Raw genomic sequence first — 23,715 nt, forward strand, 5'->3', positions numbered from 1 at the left:
GGTCCTTAATGATGAATGCTGACTTTTTGAGGCATCACCTTTTTAAAATTTGTGATAATCAATGTTGGGTTATTTTCAACCAACTTTGGCAAGGTTGGACTCTGGTTGTCTGCGTGTAAATACACGTTATTTCCTCTCCTGTGTTTTCTCTTCTGGCTTCCAGCTGAGTTGGAACATGACAACAGCATTGCTCATTTCCAATTAGACACATGGGATCAGGTTAAGGCATCTCCTGGTCCCAAAAGTACCTAAATTCATTTGGGATACTGATTAGTTTCCCGAGAGCACAAATATTAGCTTTACATTAAAGGTTTATATTGCAACACCCCATGGTAAGGAAGTACATAAGAAGAGTACCAGTTGTGATAAAATATCATACTTACTTCAACACTGCGATGATACAATATATCTTGGGAGTGCCATTGCTATTGGCTTTTACGTACGGTTCGGCCGAGCGAACATGCAAACTTCGTTCAAGAATCCACAGACCCAATATCTCAAAGGATGGGGACATCGTTCTCGGAGGGATATTTACCATACACTTAAACAGGTTGGAGGAGATCAATACATTTACCAAAACACCGGAAGAAATTAGATGCAGAAGGTGTGTTCGTATTTCTGATGAATTATTTACATTTTTTCGCGAATTTGTCTACTAATACAGCCAATTTGGCTGCATTGATTTTCTTGGCGAAGGCAATGCAATTTAAAAATATATACATTAATTACAGTCTCTTCCAGGTTGTCTGCATTATGTTAAAATGTGGAGGGGGTATACAAGAAACAAGGGACCATTAAAGTGAGACACAAGGGAATGCAGATGCTGGAATAGCGATAATCACTTGAGTCAAATATAACGTTCTCCTAAGGATTTGTCTGTTGTTGGGTCCTCAATTGCTGTCGAGGCCAATTATACCGCTGCTGTTTAAGGCAGCAAAGAAGGTCCCCTATTTCTGCCATATAGAAGGATTCTTCATTGCTGTTTCCATAACAATTGGTTCTTGACCAGTCAGCGTTGTCAGCTCTGAGCTGAACTCCCGAAGTTGGAGAACCAGTGGACCATCTTAGTTTGGCCTCAACCCTTTGACATCTTTCGCATGGGTGATCCTACCAAGAGTCAAAGCACAGGGCCCTGACGCCAGCCACCGTACCTCCCGGGGTCATTGAGGCATGCAAGCCTCCAAACCCTATGACAAGGTTGTAGTTCTCTTGGAGGCCTAGTGCAGTATGGGCATGGATAAATGGCGGCTCTGATTAGTGGTTGGGTCGTTTGGTTCTTCAGTCTCTCCTTTCGTAGCAGATGGTTGCTCTCTGCAGCACAGCAGTGTGTGTGAGTAGGCGGGGGCTCCACTGGTGCAGCTGGTTCATTTGCTGCCTCTACTCGCCTTGGACCTAGGGATAGTAAAATAGTACAGGTTGAGTCTGTGGTAACGAAGGCAAATGGGATGTTGTCATTTATTTCCAGGGGAATAGATATAAAAGCAAGGATATAATGCTGAGCCTTTATAAGATATTAGCCAGACCACACTTGGAGTATTGTCAACAGTTTTGGGCCCCATATCTCAGAAAGGATGTGTAGCAATTGGAGAGAGTCCAGAGGAGCGTCACGAAGATGAGTCCGGGAATGAAGGGGTTAACATATGCGGAGCGCATGGCAGCTTTGGGCCTGTGCTCACAGGAATTTAGAAGAATGTGTGGGGATCTCATTGAAACCTACCGAATGTTGAAAGGACTAGATAGGGTACATGTGGAGAGGATGTTTCCTGTGGTGGAGGTATCCAGAACTAGAGGGCACAGCCTCAGATTAGCCAGAGAGTGGTGTATCTGTGGAATGATGTACCACAGACTGTGGTGGAGGCCAAGTCCGTGCGAGTATTTAAGGTGGAAGTTGATTGTTACCTGATTGGTCAGGATTTCAAAGGATACTGCGAGAAGGCAGCTGTATCGGGTTGAGTGGGATCCGGGATCAGCCATGATGTAATGACGGAGTAGACTCGATGGGCTGAATGGCCTAATTGTGCTTCTGTGTCTTATGGTGTTATGGTCTTAAGGCCTAACTTAAGAAGACGAAGAAGGTCGTATATGGTATAAATACTTGGACCAAAAAAAATACTTTGAACTTTAAACTGTGTTTGGTGTTAGTTTTGATTTAAGACAGTATCGCCTGGCACAGACCATGATTTTTGCTGTAGAGGAAATAAACAAGAATGACCAACTCCTCCCGAACGTCACACTGGGCTACAGAATTCACGATGACTGCGGCTCCACTAAAATTGCAACGCAAATTTCTCTGGCTTTTGTGAATGGGCAGGAAGAAACCTACGTGGACGAAATATGTGCTGCGTCTCTCAGCGTCCCCGGTATTGTTGGCGGTGGTGGATCCTCAGTATCTATAGCAATGGCAAGAACAATCGGACCTTTTAAAATACCAATGGTGAGACTCTAATTATTCTGTTTACAATGATAAAAATAGCATAAAATGTTAATTACTGTTGACATTACGGACCGGCTTCACTCCCCTCAGCGCTGAACCGAATCGGCAGCATGTGGACTCACTTCCGGGAACTCTGCACCAATTGTTTTATGTATTATTTCTTACCTTCTTATCATTATTTTCAAAACTTCTCTGCTACTCATTGAATGTCTGTCGGTCTTTGTTATGTGTGTGATTCTTTTTCGTGGATTCTGTTGTATTTCTTCGTTGTATATTTTCTGTCTGATGAGAGGGGCTTGTGGTGTTAGAACAGCGAATGACGTAGGTGGGAGAGGCCCTTGATTATAATGGGTCCTTTCCAGAGGCAGCGGGAAGTGTGGGCAGAGGCAATGGAGAGGAGGTTGGTTGGCGGGATGGATGGGGCTTGGTTTACAAGTCTAGTGGTCTTGGGCAGAACAGCTGCCAAAAGTAAGCTGTGATGCATCCGTGTGCTTCCTAAGGTGCATATGTCAGCAACTCATATAATCTATCTTTACCTGGGGAAGGCAGTGACGGCGAGAAATGGTTGTGCACAAATTTACTGTTTAATTTTCTGTATCACAACAGAGAGGTTATTTATTTATTATTGTTATTAGTTGCTTTGCATTTGCACTGTTTATCTTCTTTTGCATAATGATTGTTTGGCAGTCTTTGTGTGTAGTTTTTAATTGATTCTATTATATTTCTTTGTTCTACCGTTAATGCCTGCAAGAAAACGAATCTCAGGTGACAAATACGTACTTCGGTAATAAGTTGACTTTGAACTTTGAACTTTTGTTCCTTTCATGAGAACGGGATAAGAATGAAACCATTTTTATTACTAATTCGATGTAATGTATTAGGGAATTTGGAAGTCTGATAGTTATTTCACCTCGTACTAATGCACTTACCCCCTTTTGACTGAATGCAGGTTAGCTATTTTTCTACATGTGTGTGTCTCAGTGATAGAAACGAATATCCAACCTTTTATAGAACAATTCCAAGCGATGACCATCAATCCAAGGCCTTGGTTCAACTCGTTCAGAAGTTCGGATGGACTTGGATTGGAACCATTAACAGCAACAATGACTATGGGACCTCTGCAATGAGAGCCTTTATAGAAGCTGCTGAGGATTTCGGGCTTTGTATTGCCTTCTCCGAATCATTTCACAGAACGGACCCCGCAGCGAAGATCGCCAGGATAGTGCAAGTGATGAAGGAGGCGACCACAAAGGTCGTGGTGGCCTTTGCCGGATCCGGGGAAATGCGCGTATTATTTGAGGAAGTTCTTCGGCAAAACCTCACTGGCATACAATGGGTCGGCAGCGAGGCATGGATAACATCGGACATCGCTGCCGAAGAAAGTTCGGCATTTCTTCTCGGAACAATCGGGACTGCAATGAGTGCGGTAGAGGTTCCAGGACTTAAGAACTTCCTCCTCAAAGTCCACCCCTCCAGCTCTCCAAATGATCCTTTCGTAAATGAGTTTTGGGAAACGATATTCGGATGTACTCTAACTTCAGGCGGCTCCCAAGTGCAAACAGACCCATCTTCTCAGGTCCCCCAGTGCAGCGGGAATGAAACCCTGAATGAAATATACAACGCCTACACAGACCTAACCATGGATGGAAGTTCCTACAATGTATATAAAGCAGTCTATGCTTTCGCTCACGCCCTTCATAATATGATGTCATGTGAAAATGGAAATGGCCCATTTATAAACTATACTTGTGCATATATTCCAAACTTTCAGTCGTGGCAGGTGAGACTTCTGTTTAGTTTTATTCATTTTAGTTGCAATGTTAATTGTGTTATTATACTAGAGTATAAGAGGAAGCCATTCGAGCCTGAGTATACATAACATTTCCTTAAACTCCATTCCCAACTTGCACTCAGCGCCCACTTTATTAGGTACCCCTTTACCTAATAAACCGCTCACTGAGTGCATGCTCGTGGTCTTCTGCTGCTGTCGCCCATCCATTTCAAAGTCTGACGTGTTGTGCGTTCAGATACGGTATGCTGTTCAGCACACCACAGTTGTAACGTGTGATTATCTGAGTTACTGTCGCCTTCCTGTCAGCTTGAACGGGTCTGGCCATTCTCCTCCGACCTCCCTTATTAACAAGGCGTTTTCGCTTTTAGAACTGCAGCTCACTGGATTTTATTTCTGTTTTTTTTTCCGCTACAAATTTTGTACATTTCAGATTGTGTTGTTTGTGAAAATCCCCGGAGATCAGCTGTATATGAGTTACTCAAACCACGTGGTCTGACACCACCAATCGTTCCACAGTTAAAGTTACTTAGATCACATTTCCTTCGCCCCATCTCACGTTTTGTGTGAACAACAACTGAACCTCTTAACCATGTCTGCATTTATGCATTGAATTGATGCCACATTATTGGCTGATTATATATTTGCATTAACAGGCAGGCAATCCGGTGCACCTAATACAGTGGTCACACAGTGTAGTTCCCCATAGGATGATGCTTGAAATGAAGGAGTTTAGTTATGGGAGACGCTGGATCGGGTGGGCTTAGTTTATTTGATGCAGTCTGAGGGGAGTGATCTGATAGAAGCATAAAAGTCATAGTTAAGGCAGATAGTGAGAAACCATTTTCTGCGAAAGCATAGTTATATGGTGAAAAGTAGAAGGTTTCAGTGGAGTTTGAAAGGTTTGTACACAAATTGCGGTTTATATCTGAAACTGTCTGTCACCTCCTCTATCAGCCGTAATCTTACATTTAAGAGACGCGTAGACACCTGAATAGGCAAGGTATTGATCGATATGGTCCTTCTGTACAACCACATGATTCCATGGCCACAACTATTATCTCTTACGTGTCAACTTCCCTCCAAGCACTTTTATATCTTCCCCAAAAGCCAAAGCCAATAACCCAGCAAAAAGGGCGTCTTTGGGATGTGGGAAGAAACAGGAGCTCCGGGAGGAAACCCATTTAGTGTGAACTTACAAACTTCCCAGAAACAGTGCCACAGAATGGACTTGATTAGGTTACTGGCGCTGCGAGGCAGCAGCTCTACATGCTGTACCACTCGGCACCACGGGACAGATCTCCAATTTTTAAAAGGTCTGTGAAGTCGTGTTTTGACATTTTCTCACCGTGCACCATCTTTCGACCATTGGACAAAGGACCATAATCCACTTGGCACATTGAGCTGCTCAATAATTCCAGGAAGAGCTGCATGGATAAACCATTCTCTGAGCGGGAAATTTTTACACCGTCTGGAAAATGCGCAATGTTGTTGAAATATGCATACTATGAATAGTTAGAATGAACAGCAGTGCTGTTATGTGTGCGGGAAAATGTCAGTTACTGCGTGACAGTGCATCCACGCAACTTAGAGGAAACAGTGATCGGGGGGATCTTATTGAAACCTATGGAATATTGAAATGCATCGCTGTTCAAGAAATGGTGGGACCATTGCCCATCATTTCTCTAAACTCCAGCGAGTACAGGCCCAGTGACATCAAACTCTCTTCATACATTAAACTTTCATTCCGGGGATTATTCTCGTGAACTCCCTCTGGGCACCCTTCAATGCCAACACATTCTTTCTTAGGTATCATCTTTTTAAAGTAGAAGTGAACTGATAATTTTTAAAGGAGACAAGCGAGCCAACATATTTTATACTATGACCTGGTAAGTGTCTGGAAAAGACTTCCAAAGTAATTGCGTTGAAGAGACTTCTGAATATGCAAATGGATATGCAGAGAATGGAGGGATATGAATCATATGCAGGCTGAAGAGACTCAGTTTAATTTGGCATTGGGTTTGGTGCAGATATCGTGTTCAGTCTGTATCTGTCCTGCACTGTGTTCTGTGTTCTATGATGAAAAGTCAATAATTAAATTCTATAAGCACAGGAGATTCTGCAGATGCTTGAATCCAGAGCAACACACACAAAATGCTGGAGGAGCTCAACAAGTTAGGCAGCATCTGTAGAAATAAATAAATAGTCGAACTTTCAGACTGAGACTCTTTAATTAAGACTGAAAATGAAGGGGGAATAAGTCAGAATAAGACGGTGGGAGTGGGAAAGGTAAAGGATTACAAACTAGTAGATGATAGGTGAAGTCTGGTGGATGGGAGAGAGTGTTGAAGCGAGAAGCTGGGAACTGAAGCAGTAAAGTGCTGAAGAAGAAGGAATCTAATAGGAGAGAAGAATGTAACATGGGAGAAAGAGGCAGGTGAGAAGAGAAGCAGCAAGAGGGGATCCAGACTAGGTAATGGGGGAAAAGAGGGAAGGGAGAAATTGTTGGAAGCTGCTTTCTCCTTCCAGCTTGAGCTAGATGCTGCCTGACCAAATAAATGCTGTATTTCACCTTTAATAAATAAATGCATTTCACCTTTAATCCTGTAGCTGCTTCACTACTTGAAGTATGTATACTTCATAACGAAAACCGGGGAGGTGTTCTACTTTGACGACACTGGTGGTCCAGTGGCCAGATATGACTTTGTAAACTGGCAACTGAATTCAAATGGTCGCATTGAATTTAAGACAGTTGGATATTACAGTGGAGCAGCACATTCCGGTAAAGAGGTGATGCTCAATTCGAAGAACATTGTTTGGAGAGGCGGTCAGCAGGAGGTATGGCCATTAGTGGAAACTTTCTAATTTTATTTCATGCTTTCGTCTCTGCAGTCTAATCATATCCGTCAGTACCATGTGAACTGCAAAAGTATCTCAGAAAGAAGGGCAGGAAAATCCTACTGTTTTAAATAACTGGTTCACCCATACACAGCTATTTTAAAATTTATTTTCTAGTTTGGATGTGAAAGGATAGTATTTTATATAGTAAGATGGAGCAGGGAAATAGATCCTTCGGCCTGTTCAGTTCATGTCAGCCATCAACCACACCATACTGAATTATTGGAAATGAGGAGAGAATAGTTTCTAATAATAATTACTGGGGTTGTGTGATTATTCTATGAGCCAGTAAAGACTCAATAGGCCATATATACATTGTTTAAATGTCACATAGTGTTAAAATACATTTTTGTAGTGAATCATATATGTTTAACTGGTGTCTGGGAACCAGCACATTGCCGAGTTAGTTTAACAACCAGCAGGTTCCCGTGAGTGGAAAGATGTTTGGAATCGGTGCCTCAGTGAGGGAGAAGAAAGTACATGAATGAGGGCCCCAGTAAGTGGAAGGTTGTACCAAATACATCAGTAAGTGAGTGAGAAGTCAAGCTATTGGGAAAGTTGAATAGATGAATTACTGGATGTTTACTCAGGGAGTGCATGCCATTTTAAGTGAAGCGATCACATGGATCTGGTACCTTCTGGCTGCATAATAAAATTGACACGGGGGAAAGCCAGTGTTAATAAAAGCATATGAAAGCTGCTTATAAAAATGATGATTTAGTACAAATATTCAAAGCAGCATCATACCTTTTTTTGTGAAAATATGCATTTTTAAAAAATCCAGGGCATGCCAGTGCTATGGAACAAATGTGTCTGTGATTGTAACCTGACAGCATACACACATGGACGTAAATTTATTATTAATGTACGTACATGTCATTACATCCTTCCTCGAGGTTTCTTTTCCTGTGGGCACTTACAGTAGACAAACATAATAGAATCAGTGAAAAACTAAATACAAAGACTGACAAACAACCAATGTACAAAAGAAGACAGAATGTGCAAATCCTACGACTACAATCACTACTACTAATAATAAGCAATAATTAATATTAACACCATGAGTTGTAGGGTCCTTGAAAGTGAGTCCATTGGTTGTAGAAACAATTCAGTGTTGAGTTGAGTGAAGTCAGTATTGAACAGATATATAGTATTTTGACGATTGGTCAGCCGAAGTAGGGGATGCATTATCTCCCTGCTTGCCGTCCGGCACTCTAATGCATGCAGAGTTTCAAACTCTGAAGTTATTGTTGCTTACCTTTTCCTCTATTTTAAATTCTTGTTTTATTTGCTTATTTAAGCCGACTCGAATAAAAGAAAATGATAATTTTACACTTCCCAGTGTCATTGAATTATTTTCCAATAATTTCACAGCATATCTTCTCTGATAGTATTACTAACTTGGCAATGCACTCAGTGGCCACTTTCTTAGGAATACCTATGCATTTTCTCGTTAATGAAAATATCTAATCAGTCATCTATGTGACAGAAACTCAATGCACAAAATTATACAGACATGGTCAAGAAATTAATATGATGATGATGATGATGATTATTATTATTATTATTTATCTTTTGTGTTTGCACTGACAGTTGTCTTTTGCACGTTGGTTGTTTTTCCAACCTGTTGGATGCGGTCTTTCATCGATTCGGTTATGATTCTTAGATTTACTGTGTATGCCCGCAAGAAAACGAATCTCAGGGTGACATATAAGCACTTTGATAATAAATTTATTTTGAACTTTGAACGTTGATCGCCGAACACTTCGAAACCTGAAGTGGATGGGCTACAGCAGCAGAAGACCATAAAACATGCACCCAGTGGACACTTTATTAGGCCCAGGAGGTACCTAATAAAGTGGCCTCCGTGTATATATTTTAATCAGCCGGACTTAGCAATTAAATAAGCAAATGCTTGACTAGGACATGGAGTCTATTAATTTCAAAGTTAGAATATTACCACGTAGAACTGAAAGCAAAAATTCAAAGTACTGTATCTATCAACATAACATGCCCGTTGTTTATTCTTGGAAGATTCCCCGGGCAGTCTGCTCTGAAAGTTGCCCTCGTGGAATGAGGAAAGTTGTCAGGAAAGGACAACCGATTTGTTGTTTCGACTGTACTTCCTGTCCAAATGGAGAGATTAGTAACACTACAGGTGAGTAAAAATACATATTTTGATTTAATATGCACTGGTTGAAACTATTAACTTATTTGTCCAGTGGGTTTTGTCCTTAGACTCCATTAACTGCTTCAAGTGTCCTCCCCTGTACTGGTCCAACGATCGGAGAGATCAATGCATCCCGAAGAAAATAGAGTATCTGGCTTTTACCGAAATCCTGGGCATGGTATTGGTGTTACTCGCTCTGGTTGGTGTGTGCATGTCTGGACTGACAGCGGGTCTCTTCTTTAAACATCGAGACACACCTCTGGTTAAAGCTAACAACTCTGAGCTGAGCTTCCTCCTTCTATTTGCGCTAAGTTGCTGTTTTTTATGCTCGGTCACATTCATTGGCGAACCGTCACACTGGTCCTGTATTTTACGCCGCACGGCGTTCGGTGTCTCGTTTGTCATGTGTATCGCTTGTGTTCTGGTCAAAACCATTCTGGTGCTGACGGCATTTAAGGCAACGCATCCCAGCAGTAACAGGATGAAATGGTTTGGTCAAAGACAGCAGAGGATAAGTGTCTTCCTCCTGGCGTCCGTGCAGGGTTTAATATGTGTGCTTTGGCTGCTCATTGAGCCTCCTTTCCCCGTGATCAACACTAAATATTACCGCGAGATGATTATCTTAGAATGTGATATAGGATCTTCTGTAGCCTTCTACTCTGCGTCGGGTTATATTGCCGTGTTATCGTGCATTTGTTTTATCTTGGCCTTTCTCGCACGGAAGCTGCCAGATAATTTTAACGAGGCAAAATGTATAACGTTCAGCATGCTCATCTTTTGTGCGGTTTGGGTCACTTTTATCCCGGCCTCAGTGAGTTCTCCTGGGAAATACACGGTGGCGGTTGAAGTGTTTGCCATCCTGGCGTCCAGTTTTGGATTGCTGCTCTGCATTTTTGCACCGAAGTGTTTTATTATCGTAATCACTCCGGAGAGAAACACCAAGAAGCACATTATGGGTAAAGAGGGATGAGAGGAAACTTTTAAAGGTGAGGATAAATATGTCCTGCGGCTTAACACCTAAGGTAGAAGGAGATGAGTTATTAATTTCAAACTTTCTGCATAATCACTCAAAGAGTTGAACTGCACGTGCATGTAACGAGAGCTGTATAACTCATCTCCTTCTACCTTAGGTCACGAACTTATCAATCGCCTCTACTGTGGACCACTTCTGGAGGTCCAAGACACCGACTTCTACAAAGAAGGGATCCGTAAACTCCACGACTGCTGGACTAAGTGTGTAAATGTAGGGGGGGACTATGTTGAAAAATCAACGTGCTAGGTTTTCTAAAAGTGACTCCTTCTACCTTAGGCCACGAACTTATTAATCACCCCTTGTATATTGTGCGTTTCTTTGCGGTAACTGACCCTGGACATACAAATCCCTGCCCTATTCGAGCTGTATTGAACAATTGAATATTTATCTTCGATTTAGTTCGAGAAACATTCGTTTTATTCTTAACAGATTAGTATGTAATAAACAGTTTGGTATACCAGTGTTTTGATTTGTGTGTTTGATGCCAAAACATAAACAACAGTGTCTGTGTATTGACTACACCAATTCCTTGTCTATTTAACATTTTAAAACAATGTGTCCACTCGAACCATTTGCTAATGAGAATATCCTCCCTCTGATTCCCTGTCTGATGATCTCATACACCATCATGCCTTCCCTGGCTTTTCTTTTGATTATTTATTTTATTTAGTTTAGAGATACAGCGCGGAACCGGCCCTTTTGGCCCAACGAGCCGCATCGCCCAGCATCCCACCTACTTAACCCTAGCTTAATCACAGGACGATTTACGATGAACAATTAAGCTATAAGTAGTAACTTACTAATTCTTTAGACTGTGGGAAGAAACGCACTTCACACGCGAAGAAGGTACAAACTTTCTCACAGAGGACTCGGAAATTCAACTTCGAGCTCTGATGCCCCAACCCATAAAGGTGACGCTCTAACCTATCGGTCCACTGTTTTGTTTCCCATTGTTCTTTGTTCCAGCGCTAACAGTCCAACCCACTTCAACCTAACCTTGTCTCTGAACTCCCTCATCCGTGGAACCACTCCAGTATATATCAATGAAAATGACCAGTAAATGTTGGTTAACACACAAGAATGCTGCAGGATCTCAAGGAGCCAGGCAGCATCTATGAGGGAAATCTATGAGCTGGAGTTCCTTCACCTGGACAGAAAGAGCGAAGGAAGATAGCCAGTATTAATAGGTGGAGAGAAAGAGTGGAGCAAAAGGAGCCAAGTGACTATGGATCCGTGTGAGGAAGGAAGTTAGTCAGATGCAGATGGAGAGAATGGACGGCGAAGTTTCACCGGGTTGAGGATGATGGAATGTTACAGGAGATGATGGTGGAGCATGCGATAGTTAGGAGGAAGTGGGGACGTTTTGGAAGTGCAGTTGGTGGAGTGATAATTGAGGACCTGGCGAACTCCCATCACATTACTGTCTGGTGGAAACGAGTAAAGGCAGAGGTGTTGCAAATAGAAGGAGACGTGCGTGAGGGGCAACTTCAATCTGTTAATATATTTCCTGTAGATAGTTGATCAGAACTGCACGAAGTACATGAAATTCAGCCCCACCAACAACCTATACAGCTTCAATATCATTTCTCAAATCTTATACTCAATACTTTTTGCTTCTGAAGGACAATATAGCAAAAGCTCTCTTCGCTACCCATCTACTTGTGTCACTTCCAAGGAATTATGGATCTGCATTCTCAGATCATTTTGTTTTACCGCACCCCTCATTGCCACACCGCTCATCGTGTAAGTCCTACCCTGGTCTGCTCTAATAAAGTGAAATTCATCACAACAGTCCGTATTAAATTCTAGCTGTCATTTTCCAGCCCATTTTCCCCCCAGCTGGTCCTGATCCTGCTGCAAGTTTTGTTAGCATTCGTCGTTCTTCACGGCACCCCAAACTTAGTTTCATAGACAATACTGCTTATCTAGTTTACCATATTAGCACCCAGTTCATTGATATAGGTAACAAACAACAACGCACCCAGAACTGATCCCCGCGGCACACCTCTAATCATAGCCTTGCAGTCAGAGAGGCAACTATCTACTTCCATTCTCTGTCATTTCCCGCGAATCCAACTCATACCGAATGCCAAATGACTGAACATTTTTGACCAAACTCCTATGTAGAGCTTTGTGAAAGACCTTGCTAAAGTCCATGTAAACAATATCTACTGCCTTCTCGACATCAACTTTCCTGGTAACTTCGTTGAACACCTCTACTAGCGTACACTACTGTGCAAAATTCTTAGGCACATACGTTTAGCTCGGGTGCCAAGCATATTCACAGTACAACAGTAATTTTATGTATTGCACTGTACTGTTTCTGCAAACAAAGCAAAATTCAAATTTCATGACATGTATGAGGGGTGATAAACCACGTATGATGTTTAAGGGGAACCAGAAAGGGGAAACCTCTTCACGCATAGACATAGAAACATAGAAAACCTACAGCACAATACAAGCCCTTCGGCCCACAAAGTTGTGCCGAACATGTCCCTACCTCAGAAATTACTAGGCATACCTATAGCCCTCTATTTTACTAAGCTCCACGTACCTATCTAAAAGCTTCTTAAAAGACCCTATCGTATCCACCTCCACCACCGTTGCCGGCAGCCCATTCCACGTACTCACCACTCTTTGACTAAAAGACTTAACCCTGTCATCTCCTCTGTACCTACTCCCTATCACCTTAAACCTGTGTGCTCTTGTGGCAACCATTTCAGCCCTGGGAAAAAGCCTCTGACTATCCACACGATCAATGCTTCTCATCATCTTGTACACCTATATCAGGTCACCTCTCATCCTCCTTCTCTCCAAGTAGCAAAGGCCGAGTTCACTCAAACTGTTTCCATAAGGCATGCTCCCCAATCCAGGCAACATCCTTGTAAATCTCCTCTGCACCCGTTCTATGGCTTCCACATCCTTCCTGTAGTGAGGCGACCAGAACTGAGCACAATACTCCAAGTGGGGTCTGACCAGGGTCCTATATAGCTGCAACATTACCTCTGGGCTCCTAAATTCAATTCCACGATTGATGAAGGCCAATACACCATACGCCTTCTTAACCACAGAGTCAACCTGAGTAGCTGCTTTGAGTGTCCTTTGGACTTGGACCCAAGATCCCGCTGATTGCCATCATATTTGACCTACCAAAATGAACCACTTCATACTTTTCTGGGTTGAACTCTATCTGCCACTTCTCCTCCCAGTTGTGCATCCTATCAATGTCCCGCTGTAACCTATGACAGCCTTCCACACTATCCACAACACCTTCAACCTTTGCGTCATCAGTAAACTTACTAAACCATCCCTCCACTTCCTCATCAAGGTCATTTATAAAAAATCACGGAGAGTAAGGGTCGCAGAACAGATCCCTGTTGCACTCCACTGGTGACCGACCTCCATGCAGAATATGACCCGCCTAAAACGACTCTTTGCCTTCTGTGGGCAAGCCAGTTCTGTATCCACAAAGCAATGTCCCTTGGATCCCATGCATCCTTACTTTCTCAATAAGCTTTGCATGGGGTACTTTATCAAATGCCTTGCTGAAACCCATATACACTACTTCTACTGCTCTTTCTTCATTAATATGTTTAGTCACATCCTCAAGAAATTCAATCAGGTTCGTAAGGCACGACCTGCCTTTGACAAAGCCACGCTGACTATTCCTAATCATATGATACCTCTCCAAATGTTCATAAATCCTGCCCCTCAGGATCTTCTCCATCAACTTACCAACCACTGAGGTAAGACTCACTGGTCTATAATTTCCTGGGCTACCTCTACTCCCTTTCTTGAATAAAGGAACAACATCCGCAACCCTCCTATCCTCGGAAACCTCTCCCGTCCCCATTGATGATGCAACGATCATCAGCAATCTCCTCCCTCGCCTCCCACAGTGGCCTGGGGTACATTTCGTTCGGTCCCGGCGACTTATCCAACTTGATGCTTTCCAAAAGCTCCAGCACATCCTCTTTTATAATATCTACATATTCAAGCTTTTCAGTCTGCTGCAAGTCAGCACTACATTCACTAACATCCTTTTCCATAGTGAATGCAGAAGTAAAGTATTTATTAAGATCTCAGCTATTTACTCCAGATCCATACACACTTTCTCACTGTCACACTTGATAGGTCCTATTCTTTCACGTCTTATCCTCTTGCTTTTCACATACTTGTAGAATGCCCTGGGGTTTTTCTTAATTCTGCCCGCCACGGCCTTCTCATAGCCCCTTCTGGCTCTCCTGATTTCCTTCTTAAGCTCCACCCTATTAGCCCTATAATCTTCTAGATCTCTAGCATTACCTAGCTCTCTGAACCTGTTGTAAACTTTCCTTTTCTTCTTGACTAGTTTTATTACAGCCTTTGTACACCACGGTTCCTGTAGCCTACCATAACTTCCCTGTCTCATTGGAACGTACCTAGACAGAACTCTACACAAATATCCCCTGAATTGTTGCCACATTTCTTCCGTACTTTTTCCTGAGAATATCTATTTTCAATTTAAGCCTCCAATTTCCTGCCTGATAGCCTCATAATTCCTCTTACTCCAATTAAACGCATTTCTAACTTGTCTGTTCCTATCTCTCTCCAATGCTATGGTAAAGGAGAATTATGATCATTATCTCCAAAATGCTCTCCCACTGAGAGATCTGAAACCTGACCAGGTTCATTTCCCAATACCAAATCAAGTACAGCCTCTCCTCTTGTAGGCGTATTTATATACTGTGTCAGGGAACCTTCCTGAGCACACCTAACAAACTCCACCCCATCTAAACACCTTGCTCTAGGGAGATGCCAATCTATATTTGGGAAATTAAAATCTCCCATCACGCCAACTCTGTTATTATTACACCTTTCCAGGATCTGTTTCCCTGTCTGCTCCTCGATATCCCTGTTACTATTGGGCGGCTTATAAAATACACCCAATAAAAATATAGACACCTTCCTGTTCCTAACTTCCACCCACAGAGACCCCGTAGACAATCCCTCCATGGTGTCCACCTTCTCTGCAGCCGTCACACTATCTCTGATCAACAGTGCCACGCGTCCACCTCTTTTGCCTCCCTCCCTGTCCTTTCTGAAACATCTAAAACCCGGCACTTGAAGTAACCAATCCTGTCCCTGAGCCATGCAAATCTCTGTCATGGCCACCACATCATATCTCCAAATACTGATCCATGCTCTAAGATCATCCGCTTTGTTAGAACCGTAGAACCATAGAACATTACAGCCAGAAACAGGCCTTTTGGCCCTTTTTGGCTGTGCCAATACATTTCCTGACTAGTCCTACTGACCTGCACCCGGGCCATATCCCTCCAAACCCCTCTCATCCATATACCAGTCCAAGTTTTTCTTAAATGTCAAAAGTGAGCCCGCATTCACCACTTCATTTGGCAGCTTATTCCACACTCCAACCACTCTCTGCGTGAAGAAGAACACCCCCCCCCCCATGTTCCCTTTAAACTTTTACCCCTTCACCGTTAACCCATGGCCTCTGGCTTTTTTCTCCCCTCGCCTCAGTGGAAAAAGCCTGCTTGCATTCACTCTATCTATACCCATCATAATTTTATATACCTCTATCAAATCTCCCCTCATTCTTCTACGCTCCAGGGAATAAAGTCCTAACCTATTCAACCTTTCTCTGTAACTCAGTTTCTCAAGTCCCGGCAACATCCTTGTAAAGCTTCTCTGCACTCTTTCAACCTTATTAATATCTTTCCTGTAATTAGGTGACCAAAACTGCACACAATGCTCCAAATTCGGTCTCACCAATGTCTTATACAACCTCACCATTACATTTCAACTCTTATACTCAATACTTTGATTTATAAAGGCAAATGCACCAAAACCTCTCTTTACGACACTATCCACCTGTGACGCAACTTTTAGGGAATTATGTATCTGTACTCCCAGATCCCTCTGTTCTACTGCACTCCTCAGTGTCCTACCATTTACCTTGTATTTCTACCTTGGTTTGACCTTCCGAAGTGCAATACCTCACACTTGTCCGCATTAAACTCCATCTGCATTTTTCAGCCCATTTCTCCAACTGGTCCAAATCCCTCTGCAAGCTTTGAAAACCTTCCTCACTGTCCACTACACCTCCAATCTTTGCATCATCAGCAAATATGCTGATCCAATTTGCCACATTATCATCCAGATCATTGATATAGATGACAAATAGCAATGGACCCAGCATTGATCCCTGTGACACACCACTAGTCACAGGCCTCCACTCAGAGCAGCAATCCTCCACTACCACTCTCTGGCTTCTTCCATTGAGCCAGTGTCTAAACCAATTTACTACCTCTCCATGTATTCCTGGCGACTGAATCTTCCTAACTAACCTTCCATGCGGGACCTTGTCAAAGGCCTTACTGAAGTCCATGTATACAACATCCACTGCCTTCCCTTCATCCACTTTCCTGGTAACTTCCTCGAAAAACTCTAATAGATTGGTTAAACATTGTTCACAACACTCCTTGCATTATAATAGATTGGTTAAACATTGTTCACACCACTCCTTGCATTAAAATAGACACATCTCAAGCCTTTGGTATGAGCGCGTCCCTACTCTATCACTTGCCTATCCTCCCTCTCGCATTGTCTACAAACTTTCTCTATTTGTGAGGTAAGTTCCTCTTCCCCAGTCTCTTCAGTTCGGTTCCCACCCCCAACAATTATAGTTTAAACTCTCCCCAGTAGCCTTAGCAAACGTCCCCGCCAGGGTATTTTTCCCCCTGGGATTCAAGTGCAACCCGTCTTCATTTGTACAGGTCACACCTGCCCCAAAATAGGTCCCAACGATCCAGAAATCTGAATCCCTGCCCGCTGCTCCAATCCCTCAGCGTGGACGGACTATCACGCAGGCATGTTTGTTAGAGCTATTGGGGAGGGTGTAACCTAATTTGGCAGGGGCTAGGAACGAGAGTAAAGGGACGCACGATAGGATAAATGTTCAAATAGCCAAAAAATAGTGTCCAGTCATGCTGTCAGGAACGGTAGGCGAATACAGTGTTATATCTCAATGCACGGAGTATAAGAAATAAAGTGGATGATCTTGTTGCACTATTGCAGATTGTCAGGTATGATGTTGTGACCACCATGAATCGTGGCCTGCAGTTGTTGTGGTTGGGTGCTGAATGTCCAAGTTTACAGAGGGATGTATCAGAGGGATGGGAAGGCAGGCAGAGGAGGTAGCATGGCTCTGCAGTTAAAGAATGTGATCAAATCGGCAGAAAGTTTGAATCCTTTTGGGTTGAGTTAAGAAAATGCCAGGATAAAGGACCCTGATGGCAGTTATATATAGGCTTCCCAATAGTAGCTGGGATGTGGAACCACAGATTACAACGGGAAATAGAAAAGGCTTGTCAAAAGGGCAATGTTATAATAGTGATAGGAGACTTGAACTTGCAGGTCAATTGGGAAAATCAGGTTGGTAATGGATTTCAAGAGTGTGGGTTTGTTGAATGCGTATGAGATGGCTTTTTAGAGCAGTTAGTTGTTGAGCCTACTAGGGGATAAGCTATACTGGACAAGGTGTAATGTAAGGAACTGGAGGTGATTAAGGAGCTTAAGGTAAAAGAACCCTTTGGAAGCACTGATCACAATATGATCGAGTTTAATTTGAATTCTGATAGGAAGAAAGTAGCATTATTTCAGTGGAGTAAAGGAAATTATAGCAGTATGAGAGAGCAGTTGGCCACAGAAAATTGGAAGGTATGCTTGTAGGGATGACAGCAGAACAGCAATGGTGTGCGTTTTTGGGAAAAATGAGGATAGATGTATTCCAAAAACAAAGAAATGCTCAAATGGCAAAATAGTACAACTGTGGCTGACAAGGAAAGTCAAGGCTAATGTAAAAGAAAAAGAAAGAGCATAGAAGAGCCCAAAAATTAGTGGTAAGACAGAGGATTGGGAAGCTTTTAAAACCTGCAGAGAGAAACTAAATTAATCATTAGGAGGGCTAAGATCAAATATAAAAGCAAACTAGCAAACAACATCAAAGCGGACAGTAAAAGCTTTTTCAAGTATGTAAAAAAATTAAAAGAGAGTTGAGAGTGGATACAGGACGTATAGAAAACGAAGCTGGAGAAATAATAACGGGGGACATGGACATGGCAGATGAACCCAATGAGTATTTTGTATCAGTCTTTACTGTAGAAGACGCTAGCAGTGAGCACGATGTTGAAGGGTGCGAAGGAAGAGAGGTGAATGCAGTTACTATTACAAGGGAGAAGGTGCTCAAAAAGCTGCAAGACCTGTGGAAGACCGTGGGTTCTGAAAGAGGTAGCGGTAGAGATTGTGGAGGCATTAGTATTGATCTTTCAAAAATCATTGGACTCTGGCATAGTGCCAAGGTCTGGAAAATTGGAAATCTTTTTAAGAAAGGAGGAAGGTAGCAGAAAGGAAATTATAGACAAGTTAACCTGAGTTCAGTGGTTGGGAAGATGTTGGAGTCCATTGTTAAATATGAAGTCATGGAGTACTTGGTGACACAGTACAAGATGGGACAAATCAGCATGGTTTCCATCAGGGAGAATCTTACCTGAAGAGCATGTTGGAATTCTTTGAGGAGATTACAAATAGAATAGATAAAGGGGATGCAGTAGATATTGAATAGTGGTCTAGAAGACCTTTGCTAAGATACTACATATGAGGCTGTTTATCAAGCTAAAAGACTATGATATTACAGGAAAGTCACTGGCACAGTTAGAGCATTGGCTGATTGGTAGTATGCAGTGAGTGGGAATAAAAGGATCCTTTTCTGGTTGGCTGCTAGTGACTAGTGGTGTACCGCAGGGGTTGGCGTTGGGACTTGTTCTTTTTGTGCGGTTTATCAATGATTTAGATAATGGAATAGATGGCTTTGTTGCCATCCTTGCAGCTGATACGAAGATTGTTAGAGGGACAGATAGTGTTGAGGAAACAGGAAGGCTGCAGCAAGATTTAGACAGATTAGGAGGATGGGCAGGAAAGTGGCAAATGAAATACAATGTTGGATAATGGATGGCCATGCAGTTTGGTAGAAGAAAAAATGTGCAGACTATTTTCTAAACGGGGAGGAAATCCAAACAACTGAGGTGCAAAGTCACTTAGGTGTCCTTGTGCAGAATACGCATTCATTTCAAGTGGTCTAGAAGAGCAGGAATGTGATGCAGAGGTTTTATAGGACACTGGTGACGCCTTGTGTTGTGTATTGTGAACATTTCTGGGCTTCTCATTTAAGAAAAGATGTGTTGGCATTGGAGAAGGTTCAGAGGGGGTTCACAAGGAAGATTCCGGGAATGAAAGAGTTATCAGCTGAGGAACGTTTGATAGCTTGGGGTTAGTACTCGCTGGAATTTAGAAGGATGGGGTGGTGGTGGTGGTGGTGGTGGGGGGTGAATTTCATTGAAACCTTTCGAATGTTGAAAGGCCTGGACAGAATAGATGTCGAAAGGATTTATCCCATGGTAGGGGAGTCCAGTTCAAGGGGCGTCCATTTAAATTAGAGATGTTGAGCAATTTCTTTAGTGGAGATACTGAAAAACGTTGTGGAATTTATTACCACAGGAGCTATGGGGGCCAGGTCGTTGGGTGTAAGTAAGATAGAGCTTGATATGTTCTTGATTGGACAGGGAGAAGGCCGGAGAGTGGGGCTGAGGGGGGTAATAAAGGATCAGCCATTATTAAATGTCACAGTAGGCTCGATGGGCCAAATTACTTAATTCCACTCTATATATCTTCTGGTTTTATGGTCTTATGATTCTGATATGGGTCTCTCTTGTGGTCTGAGGGTAGGAAGGGCTTGATTCATGAGGAAGTGTGGCCCGGGAGAGGCAGACGCGTCTGTTCGTTCGGGAGCCGGGATTAGATCAAACATCGCCTGGCTTCTCGTCCATAGCCGTTCCAACATGAGTTGGCATCACCTGGAGTCCTTGAAGCACGGAAACGTCCACACGATGGCAACGTCTTGATTCTGGTCGTGGAGTCCTGAGAACTTTTCTACAACTTGAAAAACCCCGATTCCTATGACGAACACACTGAATTGAACTAATGCACCCCCGCTCCTCCCGGGCTTTACTACAGCTACCTGAAAAAAAAACTGAACAGCCGGTAATAGACTCAGATGTCGACATACAAAACAGCGCAAAGACTACATTGATGGGGCGCCAGACGAAACCCAGATTGCCCCTGTGGTCCCCCAACCGAGGGGTCCTCCACCATACCCTCTCACCAAGATCTGAGATGGCTTTGCCGTGGTCCATCGATGTGGCCACGAGCTGGAGGAGTGGCTTGACTAAAAGCAATTAGTAGTTTGAAGAGGAAAACAGCTGCCATACGAAACAACAGCAGGAAGGAGGCAGGGAGAGGGGAATCATGGTAGGGAAAACGGGAAGGGAGAAGGTAGGAAATGGATTGTTTGGATCAAGTGACTTTGCCTGGGTGTGTCCGCACCTGCGCCCCATCCTCTTCCCACTCCTGGCATCACACACACACACACACACACACACACACTCACACACACTCACACACGCACACTCACACACACACACACACACACACACACACACACACACACACACACACACACACACACACACACACACACACGCAGGTCACGCAGTATCTATGGAAATAGATAAAGTCTACTTTTTGGGCGGATGCCCTTCAGCAGGACTAGGAAGGAAAGAGGAAGATGCCAGAATAAGTCGGTGGTGGTGGTAGTGGCGGAGGAAGACAACTTAGAATACGACAGCTGAAGCCATGTGGGTGGGGGAGAGGGATGAAGTAAGACGCTGGGAGGTAATGAGTGGAAAGCTAAGGGGCTGGAGTGCAAGGAATCTGACAGAATAAGAAAGTGGGCCATGGGAGAAAGGGACGGAGGAAGGACACCAGAGGGTGGTGATCGGCAGGTGAGGAGAAGAGATACGAGGTTAGAATGGGGAATTGAAGAAGAGGGACGGGGAGTTAGAAATATTACCTGAAATTGGGGAAATCGCTGTTCATGTCATCATTTAGAATGCTACCTGTACGGAATGAGGTGTTGCTCCCTCAACCTGATATTAGCAGAACAGAAAGCCATGGACAGACGTGTCAGAACAGGAATGGAAATTGGGACTAAAATGACTGGCCAATCGGCAATCTCAGTATACATATATCCGGTCCCTACGAAAACCCAGTACCGATGTAAAGCTCTTCAGCGTCGAGCCTTTCTAAACCAACAAACCAACATTAGCTATCCTCTAATCCCGGCACCTTAACGGTGTCTAAGAATGTTTAAAACATTTCTGCTAAGACCTAACGCCTGCAGCTTTTGCACTAGCCTCCAAGTACATCTGAGGCCGTGGGGATTTATCCATCCGAATTCACCTCAAAACAACAAGCACCATTTCTTCCACTGCAATGTGCCTACCTTCCATGACCGTTCTGTCGTTATTCGTCAGTTATATACTCTGTGCCCATCTCCCATTTCCTTCAGCTCAATGTCCTCTGATTTTTAAGAGGACACATTTTGTAATTAGCTGTCCTTTTGCTCTTAATGTAGCTGCAGACACCCTTGGGAGTTTCCTTCATTTTGTTTGCTAGAGGAACCTCATGTGTTCTTTAGCCCTCTTGATTTGTTTCTTATGTTCTTGAAGTACCAGTTTTTCTCTTGTTGTCTGTATCTGCTATGCACCTTCTTCTTCGTAACCAAGGCCTCCAAGTCTCTAAAATCAAAGTTCCCTAATCACGCCGTCGCTTTTCATTCTGACAAGAAAACAGAAACTCTGTACTCTCAGAATTTCTCTTTTGACAGCTTCCCACTTACGAACACACCTTTGCTAGAAAGCGACCTGTCCCATTTCACACTTGCCAGATCCTTTCTGATGCCAACGGAGCTAACCTTTCTTCAATATCGAATCTCAACCCGAAAACCAGATCTATACTTCTACAAATTATCTTGAACTACTGGAATTATTATCACTTTGTCCTAAGAGGTTCCTTACACACGGTTCTGTCACCTAACTTGCCTTGTTCCCAAAAGGGAGATCCATTATCGTGCTGTCTCCAGTTGAGTCCTCTATATATTTATAAAGGAAGTAAGGCCATTCTTATTCCTTAGCTGTATCCATATATCCTAGGTAGAGAAGCTCTCAAATCTGTCGTTTCTGAGGACTGCAGTGTCACTTCCCTAACTAAAACTACCACCCACCCTCTTTAATCACTCCCGCTCTATCATGTCTAAAACAGTGGAACATCGTAACATTGTACCGCGAGTCCTGCCCTTCCTGCAATCAAGTTTCACTATTGGTTACAATGACAGAGTTCTACGCGCTGATCCATACTCTATGCTCATCCGCTTTGCTTACACTGCTCCTAGAATCGAAATAGACGTAGCTCAAGATATTATTATCATCATGCTGAACCCTCCGATTCCTGTCTTTGTATGTCGGCTTAAAAACGTCTTTTCCCACTATCTAACCGGGCACTTAGGTTCCCATCCCCTGCAATTGTAGTTTAACGCTACTAGTTTTGCTAGCAAATCTTTCTGCAAGAAAATTAGACCCCACCAGTTCCGATGCAAAGCGCCTGTAAATGTTTCAATGTCCATGGAAGGAAGCCCAACAATCCACCAATCTGAATCTGTACACAACGCTGGAAGAACTCAGCAGGTCAGGCAGCATCCGTGAGAAAAGAGTAGCCAACATTTCGGGCCGCGTCTCTTCATCCACCAATCTGAAGTCCTCCATCCTGTTGTAATCCCTTCGCTACTATTTTGTCTCCTTTTTTCTGGTCTTTCTAGCACATGCTATTTACAAAACCGCATGCAGGACTCAGAACAAACTTAGTTTCTCTTTAAATAGACAATTTTTCTGATAGTGAGAGTGGAAATATCTCATGCTAACATTTTCGACAATAGATTCTAATATATCTCTCAAGTGGACTTCTCTGTAGTTTTCCCGTGACATCGTTTATTAAACAATTGGGCTACTTAGACGACTTTGCTTTCATCAAGAAATATCATGGACAAGGAATTAGACGAAAATCAGAAGAAATCAATTTTTTTCATCTCCTCCAAACCTCAAAGACTCTACGGGCACAGAAGGTTAAGCAGGCAAGTCTTTGGACCGGACTCGGTGTGTACAGATTAACCTCCCTACCGACCCTATTTATCAGCTCTACAGCATCACCGCCATTGACGGATGTCCATTGTGGGTTTGGGATGGTCAGAGCGCGCACACACTCTGCACACATGAGCATTGGAGAGCACTGCGAATTCATCCAAATCCTCGTGATCCACTCGCCTAACATTCCTCTCATTTTGGGTTACTCCTGGCTCTCGATTCACGCCTAGTCATCCTGTTTACTGCTGAGTTGGGGACAGTTAGAATCGCGGGTTATGACCAAAGGAAAATTGGCTG

At 43.2% G+C, this 23,715-nt stretch overlaps 1 protein-coding gene across 1 annotated transcript; it reads left to right on the plus strand.

The window, feature by feature from the left end:
* Nucleotides 1–395: 395 nt before the first annotated feature.
* On the plus strand, nt 396–10,261 carry LOC140724620 (extracellular calcium-sensing receptor-like). The gene is made up of 6 exons (XM_073039043.1): nt 396–604; nt 2,143–2,434; nt 3,384–4,214; nt 6,834–7,061; nt 9,156–9,279; nt 9,360–10,261. Exons 1-6 carry the CDS (start codon nt 396–398, stop codon nt 10,259–10,261), a joined length of 2,586 nt encoding a protein of 861 aa, XP_072895144.1.
* Nucleotides 10,262–23,715: the final 13,454 nt, after the last annotated feature.

The sequence above is a fragment of the Hemitrygon akajei genome, chromosome 3 (genome assembly GCF_048418815.1).
Source record: "Hemitrygon akajei chromosome 3, sHemAka1.3, whole genome shotgun sequence".
Classification (NCBI taxonomy): domain Eukaryota; kingdom Metazoa; phylum Chordata; class Chondrichthyes; order Myliobatiformes; family Dasyatidae; genus Hemitrygon; species Hemitrygon akajei.